At 38.7% G+C, this 9,847-nt stretch overlaps 1 protein-coding gene and 1 non-coding gene across 2 annotated transcripts; one reads left to right on the forward strand and one right to left on the reverse strand.

Annotated features, from left to right (window-relative positions):
* The first annotated feature begins 322 nt into the window (after nucleotides 1-322).
* LOC145088129 (dnaJ protein homolog) lies at nucleotides 323-2,995 on the forward strand. The gene is made up of 7 exons (XM_079026348.1): nucleotides 323-455; nucleotides 588-777; nucleotides 1,332-1,500; nucleotides 1,599-1,746; nucleotides 1,828-2,104; nucleotides 2,201-2,399; nucleotides 2,488-2,995. The coding sequence occupies exons 2-7, from the start codon at nucleotides 628-630 to the stop codon at nucleotides 2,808-2,810; spliced, it is 1,266 nt and encodes a 421-aa protein (XP_078882474.1). The 5' UTR covers nucleotides 323-455; nucleotides 588-627; the 3' UTR covers nucleotides 2,811-2,995.
* Nucleotides 2,996-3,903: 908 nt separating this feature from the next.
* LOC145091057 (U6 spliceosomal RNA) lies at nucleotides 3,904-4,011 on the reverse strand. The gene has a single exon (XR_013701946.1). It is a non-coding gene; the product is annotated as a U6 spliceosomal RNA (small nuclear RNA).
* Between the last annotated feature and the right edge of the window lie 5,836 nt (nucleotides 4,012-9,847).

Below are 9,847 nucleotides of genomic sequence, written 5' to 3' on the forward strand. Positions count from 1 at the left end.
TGATTAAAGTATTATGTATAAAGTTAAAGAATAAAATAGTAATTTTGTATGTATTTAACAGGACAAAACAAACGGGGTCAATGACGGGATCTGATTCAAAAGAAATTGAAACCCTAAAGATGAAACCGTCAATAAATACTTTTCAGGGATCCAATACATACGTTTTATATAAGTAGACGGACCATTTCTGTAATTTGCTATTGCTTCGATGTTTGACCGAGAACAGGAGACGCCCAACGGTGGAGATTTGTCGATAAAGAAAGTACAAGCAGACGGAAGCACAAGGAGCATTCTAGAGGCTTCTTTAGTATCGTTTATATAAGGATCAATCAATCTGGGCCGTCCACATCTACCTCGTTAAATACTATATACCTCCCACCCTCAAATTCCAATCCCCTCTCTCAACACGAACATAGCCGAGTCAAGTCTTCCCGTATCGATCTACTTCTTCGTTGGTACGCTTCTGTCTATCTAACAGATTCTTTTTTTTTTTTTTACACCTATCTGTTTGTATCTTTCGGCGATCGGTTGATGAATTCGATCTGGTTTTGATATTATTGTGTTTTATCTTTGCGTGTTTGTGTTAGATTTGTAATTGAATATTGAAGATCGCAGAAGAAGAACAAGATGTTTGGAAGAGCACCGAAGAAGAGCGATAATACGAAGTATTACGAGATCCTCGGGGTCCCGAAGAATGCTTCCCAGGATGATCTCAAGAAGGCTTATCGTAAAGCCGCCATTAAGAATCATCCTGATAAGGGAGGAGATCCCGAAAAGGTTCTACTACCTAACCCTGACGTTTTGTCTTTTATATTTTTTTTGCTTTGTTTGTCTTTTTATACGTTGCTTAATCAATTCTTGGATGATGTGCTATTCTCAAACGTAATCTGGTATTTGTTGTGATGGTAGTTTGTCGAAGATGATTGTGTAATTTAATTCCGTATCTGGTTTAAGGTTAGCTTCAATGATTTGTTTGAGGATGGGTAATTTAGACCCAAAAGTTCTGAAGTGTTAATAAGTTCCAATAGTTCCAGTCGTTGAATTTCCAAAAATTGCTAGTTTTTATGTGAACTGAAAATACTTAGCTACGTGAATCTTGTCAAATAATGAATATTATAAATTGAATCATCAAATTGTTGGTTAACTGATGCCATGTCTTGGTAATAGCAAGTCTCAATTTTTCGTTCATGTTCAATTTTCTACATTATATAGGCTAGATATCCTGTACATATTCTATATACACTCTCAAGCTCTTGTTTTTAACAACTCAGTAAAATGGTGTCTATCTTTGTACTCCTACTCACATACTCGAAATTGTGTCTACTTTTTAGTTTAAAGAGCTTGCCCAAGCATATGAGGTATTGAGTGACCCAGAGAAGCGTGAGATTTACGATCAGTATGGTGAGGATGCCTTGAAGGAAGGAATGGGTGGTGGAGGTGGTGGTCATGATCCCTTTGACATCTTCCAATCTTTCTTTGGTGGTGGTAATCCCTTTGGAGGTTAGAAAAGATCATCTAGAACTATTTTAATTTCAGATTTTGTTTTTTGGTATGTAAGTTTTTTATTCTTTAACTAATTTGAAATCTTCTGTATCCAGGTAGTGGTGGTGGCAGCAGCAGGGGTCGGAGGCAAAGAAGGGGTGAAGATGTCATTCACCCTCTTAAAGTTTCCCTTGAAGACCTCTACAATGGAACTTCCAAGAAACTATCTCTTTCACGTAATGTAATCTGCTCCAAGTGTAAGGGGTGAGTAGTGATGGAGTTCTCATCTTCCTACTTGTATTGGTTCCCTTTCTTCTTTCACTAACTCAAGTTCAAATCTTGCAGAAAGGGTTCAAAGTCAGGTGCTTCAATGAAGTGTGCAGGCTGTCAAGGTTCAGGAATGAAAGTCTCAATCAGACATCTTGGCCCATCTATGATCCAACAAATGCAGCATCCTTGTAACGAGTGCAAGGGCACTGGTGAAACCATTAACGATAAAGATCGCTGCACACAGTGCAAGGGTGACAAAGTTGTTCAAGAGAAGAAGGTTCTAGAAGTCCACGTGGAGAAGGGCATGCAGAATTCCCAGAAGATCACCTTCCCTGGTGAAGCAGATGAAGCTGTAAGCTTTTATCATTTAATTATGATCTGAATGTATAAAGTCATTTATATTAGATATATATAGATTATAGACTGACTTTGTTTATATTTTTTGCAGCCTGACACGGTTACAGGTGATATTGTGTTTGTGTTGCAACAAAAGGAGCACCCTAAATTTAAGCGAAAGGGTGATGACTTGTTTGTTGAGCACACATTGAGTTTAACCGAGGCTCTGTGTGGGTTCCAGTTCATATTAACTCATTTGGATAGCAGACAGCTTCTCATCAAATCGGAACCTGGGGAGGTCGTTAAGCCTGGTAAGTGTTTTGTTTTCTTTGTGAGTTGCTTAATGTCATTAGTTTTAGTCTGATTCTGATTGTTATTTTATGATCATTGTTTGTGTAGATCAATTCAAGGCGATAAATGATGAGGGAATGCCAATGTATCAGAGGCCATTCATGAAGGGGAAGCTGTACATCCACTTTACTGTTGAGTTCCCGGAATCATTGTCACCTGAACAGTGTAAGGCGTTGGAGGGGGTGCTGCCACCTAAGCCTTCCATGCAGATGACAGATATGGAGTTGGATGAATGTGAAGAGACAACTCTGCATGATGTCAACATTGAAGAGGAGATGAGAAGGAAACAGCAGCAACAAGCTCAAGAAGCTTATGATGAAGATGAAGATATGCATGGTGGTGCACAGAGGGTACAATGTGCACAGCAATGAAGATGTGCATTGAAACATGATGCTCGTTTATAGGGGGTTCTGAGAAGATAATAATATATCTGGTGTAATTTTTATTTTTTTGTTATGTTATAGTGATAAATCCGGTCTATCTATTTTGTTAAGTGTTTAAGATGTATGGATGATTTACTCGTTTTGAACAATGATTTTGCGAAGCTTTTTCAGTCTTTCTGGATATCCTTGCCTGCTATTTTTATTACCCTTGTTTGTTTCCAAGGGTTTTATTTTATTTTAGGATAATGACTTACGAGGGTAATAAGGTTTCCAGTTTGTCCGTATTAGGTCACTAAGGTTTTTTTTTGTGCATATTAGACCAATATGGTTGTTATTACTGTTTTAGAATAGTCCTTTTACCTGTTAAAATCGGTAAAATGACTATTCTAAAACAGTAATAACAACCATATTGGTCTAATACGCACAAAAAAAACCTTAGTGACCTAATACGGACAAACTGGAAACCTTATTACCCTCCTAAGTCATTAACCCTAATTATTTAGAAAACATGTTTACTAATCAATGTGACTGATTTGTTTGACTGAAAATAGTTGTTTCCATTTAAATTTATCTTACAACCCTTTCAAAACTTCTAAGTCCATGAACACATCCATGTGTACAAAAACAATCTCACTTTGATACCTCCCATCAATGTCTATATTTGATAACGAATGGAAATGTAAAACCAATATGGACTTGCAGAGGATGTCTATTATCAATTATTTTATAAAAAGCAAAACCACAACATGAACTAAAAAACTGAAGTTGCAAAATGAATAAAAAAATCAGCACATAAACAAATACATACATACTATATACAACACATAAACGGAAGTTTATAAAGCATGAAACTTAATGACAGGAAAAGTAAAAAACTTAAAGGAGACTTTATAGAAAGAAAGATCACCCTTACTTGCCACAAATGGTTGAAGACATCAACAAGAAGATCAATCTGACCATAGAATCCACATGTTGTTTGATCATGACTTCAGTAGATGAACTACTGAAACGTAAGAATTGCAATTGAACTCTATTAGCATTTGAAAAGGGAATTAGGGTTCCAGAGAAGACGACGAAGGGTTAAAATTTTTTTTGGACCATTTCTCGATTTGTGTGTGTCATCCTTGCGCAGGGGCCATGCTAATCTTCTCTGTATCGTTCCAATTTTATCGGATGTCCCCAAAGGGACGACTATAGATGAAGAGCTTCGCCATATAGAGGAGTAGCAGGTTATATGGGACGACGCGAGTTCTAAACAAAGTAGTTTACTGTTGATGGTCATATATTCTCAATGTCTTTAAAATTAGGGTTAATGACTTAGGAGGGTAATAAGGTTTCCAGTTTGTCCGTATTAGGTCACTAAAGTTTTTTTGTGCGTATTAGACCAATATGGTTGTTATTACCGTTTAGAAATAATCCTTTTTACCCGTTAAAAGGACTATTTCTAAACGGTAATAACAACCATATTGGTCTAATACGCACAAAAAAAACCTTAGTGACCTAAGACGGACAAACTGAAAACCTTATTACCCTCCTAAGTCATTATCCCTTTATTCTATTTATTGTTTGTTTTTTCAAGTAGGTTTTGGTTTTGGTTTTTTTGGTAGTAAAGAAATATTTTTTCTGTTATATATAAGAGTAGTGGTAAGAAATGTTTTCATACTGTCTCGATATCATGTTGAAGACTTTATAAATCATGACGGTGACATTTAAAAAACAGGTTAAAGAATCCCACAAGAAAGTGGTAATGACAGTATAAAATTATGCGGGCTGTAAAAAGGATATTGATTAACTAAGTCAAACTAGAGAGGAAGGCTGGTGGTTGAGGTGTCCCGTTACCGGTCTGTGTCAGGTGGGGTGGGTTTTTAAATCAGATTTGGGCTAGATAGGGAAGTAAAGGTAAAACATGTCTTTGGAGGTAGGCGGCTTGAACAGGTTCTTCGGGAACACCATTCTCTCCAACTTGGGACTGACGACACCAGAAGGTTTGGAGGGTTCGATGACGTCGATTCCCTATACTCTAATAATAAGATTCTAAACTTCTATCACAAAAACTGTTTCAAGAAGATTAGGGTCTATTTGATATGTAGCTGACTAGGCTTGGTCAGTATTTTTGGCCAACTTGGTCCGATCAACCCGTTTGATAAAGGCGTAAATGTGTCTGTCCAATGCTTTGACTCGGTCATCTTGAACGACGTAGATACTCGCTTCCTAGCTTGCAACCTCGTTCCTTCGTTCCTTTCTCCATCGACGCCGACCCTTTCTACACAACAATGTTGTCGTCCAACACCCTCCTCTTTGATGCCTTCCTCCATCGACCTGCAACTTCGAGGGTAAGTTCTTTCGCCTTTTTTTTAATTAGATGCATATATGTATGTATTTTATGAAATTGGATGTTATTTGTGTCTGTATTTCCTGAAATTAGATGCTATTTGTGTATGTATCTGTAGAAATTTTATCCTATTTGTGTATGGATTTTAGAAATTTGATGAATCACATTTATTGTTTATCACGTGTCTTCAAAACAGGATTGCTTGGATTGGATTGGATGTTGAGTTCACGCTTGTTGTTGCTATGATAGTAAGGTCTTTGGTGACAAATCTACTGAAGCAATTAAAAAGAAGTGCAAGTGGGTGAAGAAAAGGTAAAAAGAGGGCTTGCGTTGAGTTCACGGTTGTTGCCGTTCTTGTTCTTAGTTCTTACAATAAGTAGCCTCATATGGTCATTCCATGCTTATTATATCAGCGGGAGACGACACAAAGCTTTTTGCATATTCAACCAATGAGTTCACCAACATTGGTCCACATGATATTTGTCATGCACCACAAACACTAGCCATTTAGTTGGTGTGCAAATGCTAGTTCTATGCTTCTGATTCAGTCTTCAAAGTGGTTGGATATGTTTATGGTTAATGTGAAAGGAGGATATGGTGTTTCGACTACTGATATAGTGGCTCGAGTGAAGAGAAAGAGCAAGAGGAAGATCATTTACAACTCCATGTCCTCTTCACAAAGATTTTTTTCATATTCACATTTGGTAATTTTATTTCTTTTGAATGTTTATGGAGCTTGTAATATCCAAATCTTGAGATGCATTTTATTTTATTAAAGTTTGTCCTTTTGAAGTTGCCACGACGTGGTGAAGGATCGCCACGACCTGGCGAGACATTTTTGGTCGCAAATTTCTTTTGACCCACCATGTCGCGACATATATAGGCCACGACGTGTCCGACGCTGCAGACTTAAACCCTAGCCTTTCAGGCTTTGCACCCTATTTAAAGGAATGATGAAGCTATGGTTTGGTCTTCTCACTATACTTGTGGGCCGACGACACCAATGCTAACTTACTGAATTGTGCTATGTAGAATGTTAGCTGTTTTTGTGACTCTTGCATGTATGATTAGGTTGAAATATACCCAAGGATGGGCCCATTATTATATGTTTGGATTGAAGTATACCCTAGGACTGGGCCCATTATTGTATGTTTTGGTTGAAATATACCCCAGGGCTGGGCCCATGATTGTATGTTAGTTTGGAATATACCCCAGGGCTGGGCCTATTGATTAGTATGGTATGTCACATTTTGGAGAACTCACTAAGCTTTTTTGTTTACAGTTTTGTGGTTTAACATTTCTAGGTACTTCCAGTTCGAAAGGAAGGGCCCGACATGCTCGCATAACATCCAAATCATGATTATGCATTTATGACTATTTTACTCTGATGATTTTGATACACTGTATTGTGATTGATTTTGAGACACCTGATGTATGGATTGATGAATTTTAAAATGAAAAATTTTATCACTTTTTTGTGGGATGTTACAAGTGGGTATCAGAGCCTTGGTTTGAGGGATTCAAGCATACTCTCGGGTGTGTCAGAACTCAAACTAAGGCATTGATAATCTTATGAAAAGAAAAATGAGTTTTCTAAAAAGATTTTACAAAGAAAAGGGGGTATGATGCGTGCAATCAACCAAACTTAAGTAAGTGATTCCCAAAATACCCATACCAATTTATTATGACTAATATGCATGTTATGTGAAATTCGTGCTAGAGTAGGGCTAAGGATACCTTCAAGAATGGTATGCTAGAATTTCCTGATTTGTGTGATGCCTTATAACCTTGGGGGGATTGGATGCTATGTATTACTTGGGATTTATATTGGCTTAGTTAATTGCTAAGTGTATGCTTTAAAAATTGTATACGATTAGGATCATATAACCCAAGAATGATTGGTTTGACCTTATTTTCCGTTCCTTGTTTGGTTGTGGGCTTAGGGTAGAATCATTTATTCGACAATCTATGTGGTCCCATTCCTTGTATAATTTGCATGCATAATGCAACCAACGGTGTTGATAGAGGTTCCTAGTATTGTAGAGGCCGGTGAGTTGAGATTTCCTAGGAGAGTCTAGGAAATGCCCTAGTAGGATATGTAAGCTGGTTAGCATAGGGACTATATGTTTATGGATTAGTAGGGTGACTTAGAGGATTCAGGATGGTTCTTGAGGGAAGTACGGATAGGTGTGGAAGTTAGTATTTGGGCCGTACTACTGAAAGCACATGATCTATACTCGATTCAAGGATGGTCTTGGAGGCTCTAAGGAGCATGCATATTGGGAGTTCCCTCGAGCTTATTCTGATTGTTTGTATGTTGTATTTTAGTATGGCAACCACTCGAGGAGGAGCTTCTGGTTCTGGTTTTAGCTCTGGTGCATAACTGAATGATGAGCGGTTGCATGATTTTATCACGCCGGAGATTACCCACGGTATTATGGAGGCTACCCTTGTGATTTTTCGTACCATCAAGAGGGGATTATGGAGCTTTTGGATGAGAGTATTGGGGCCTTTCGGGCTGAGATCACGGTAGGATAGTTAGGAGCGCAGACTCCCTCTTTTCAGGAGTTCAAGGCCTGTGGAGCTCCGAAGTTCTTTGGGGCTAAGGACCTTATTGATAGCCACCGATGGATCGCTAATGCTCAACGAAAGAACTTCTGCCATAAGGAGGCGAAGGTGGGGTTTGCATCTTGCCTTTTGAGGGACCGACACCGTGATTAGTGAGAGGAGGTTGGTTGTGCGTTGGGATCTACAAATGTGGTGGCCATGACTTGGGAGGATTTTGTGACTAGATTCCAGGAGGAGTTTGCACTGGCTATTGATGTGCAACAGATGGCGAGGGAGTTCCAAGACCTTTTCCAGACTACTGAGAGTGTGGCAAAGATCACCGCCAAATTCCAAGAGAGGGCTTTGTTGGTTCCGCAGTATGCTGCAGATGAGGAGATGAAGAAAACGAGATATCATGACATGTTGAGAGATGATATCAGTGAGTTTGTGAGATTTTTAGTGTGCCAGACCCCAAATGACATGATTGCTAGAGCACGAGAATAGGAGATGAGTTGGAGCTTTAGGTGAAGTGCAAGGCAAAGCAGGTGCAAACAACGGTGGCCAGGAGAAAAGGCAAGGGGTTTCTGATTCGTATCCTAGAGGCCAACAGGGTAGGAGTCGTTGTGGCAAGTGCGACAAGCCGCACAGTAGGACATGTTGAGCAGCGGGATCAGGTTGTTTTAGATTTGGGCATACTGGACATAAGAGTAGGGATTTCCCTCAAGGCGCACTGATTTGATTTCATTGCAATCAGACTGGCCATAAAAAAGCCGATTGTCTGAGCCTGACGGGAGGAGCAGTGGCTGCGTATTAAACCGTTGTCGTGCACAATATAAGCAAATAATATTTTCACTGCTTGGTTGCACTAAATGACAGCACAGGGAAGCAGGGTTGAACCGCCAGAGACATAACCAAACAATCAATGACTTATTGCATAAGGAAAATAGTAGTGATTTAAACATCATATATGAAAAAGGGGGATTTTTAATTAATAACTAAACTAAATAGCAGTGAAAATAAACTAAACAAATTCAATAATAAAAAAAAAATTCAGCTCTGCTGCGACTTACGTAATCATGCAAACAACCCAAATTTGGTTATTCAGAATGTGTTCTATCTAAGTTGATACTGAGAAAAAAAAAAGAAACTATAGTATAAGGCCGGACGGTATGGTGAGCGGGGAAGGCCCCGGGAAACGTCCCGCATGTAGAAATACTGCACCGGGGGTGCGGGAAAGGAAACGCGGGAAAGAGATGGGGGAGGGAGTCCCACACTCTCTCTCTCTCTCTCTTCATTTGATTAAGTGTTTAATTTTTTTTCTTTTTTTTCTTTTTTTATTCAAAACGGCTATATAGCTGTTTTATATATATATATATATATATATATATATATATATATATATATATATATATATATATATATATATATATATATATATATTCTTTCCCTTTTCTTAAACTATAAATACCACAATATCCAATCATTTTTTTAACCCATACCTTATACTTCTCTCCAAAAAATATTATTCAAAATGTCATCATCTTCATCATTCGATTCGACGACTATAGAGGAGACTAAGTTTATTGGTTCTGTCATGGCGAAAACGGTTGCATACTATCAAAACCGACTAGGCAAAACATCACATGCACGATCTAAGCTAAGAAAGTCGTGGTTGCGTAGAAATCACGAAGCCGTACACGATCGCCTTATAGAAGATTATTTTGCAGATGACGCCATCTACGCTGTAAAGTTTCGACGTCGGTTCCGGATGAGGAAGGAACTATTCTTACGTATTGTTGGCGATTTGGAAGGCCGCTTTCCATATTTCCAATGGAAAATGGATGCAAGGCGGGTAAAAGGTTTCTCTCCCGTTCAAAAATGCACGACTGCAATTCGTCAGCTAGCATACGACATGGGCACAGATAAATGGGACGAGTATTTTAGGATGTCAGAGCATACCGTGCGGGAGTGTGTGTACAAGTTCTGCAAAGCGATATGTTTGGTTTATGGGGTAACGATATTTGCGCAAACCAACTATCAACGATGTCCACCAATTGTACATGGTGCATGAAGGCAAGCATGGATTCTCTGGAATGCTAGGTAGTATCGCTTGCATGCATTGGAGTTGGTCATTATGCCCCAACGC

Source organism: Lactuca serriola, chromosome 2 (genome assembly GCF_051521515.1).
Source record: "Lactuca serriola cultivar US96UC23 chromosome 2, Lser_US96UC23_V15, whole genome shotgun sequence".
Lineage (NCBI taxonomy): Eukaryota > Viridiplantae > Streptophyta > Magnoliopsida > Asterales > Asteraceae > Lactuca > Lactuca serriola.

What these genes read in the sequence shown, in the direction of transcription:
- LOC145088129 (XM_079026348.1), top strand. Translation starts at nt 628, where the DNA reads ATGTTTGGAAGAGCACCGAAGAAGAGCGATAATACGAAGTATTACGAG. An exon ending in TGGTGGTAATCCCTTTGGAG is followed by an intron (nt 1,501 to 1,598) that starts GTTAGAAAAGAT and finishes TTCTGTATCCAG; the next exon opens with GTAGTGGTGGTGGCAGCAGC. An exon ending in TGGGGAGGTCGTTAAGCCTG is followed by an intron (nt 2,400 to 2,487) that starts GTAAGTGTTTTG and finishes TTGTTTGTGTAG; the next exon opens with ATCAATTCAAGGCGATAAAT.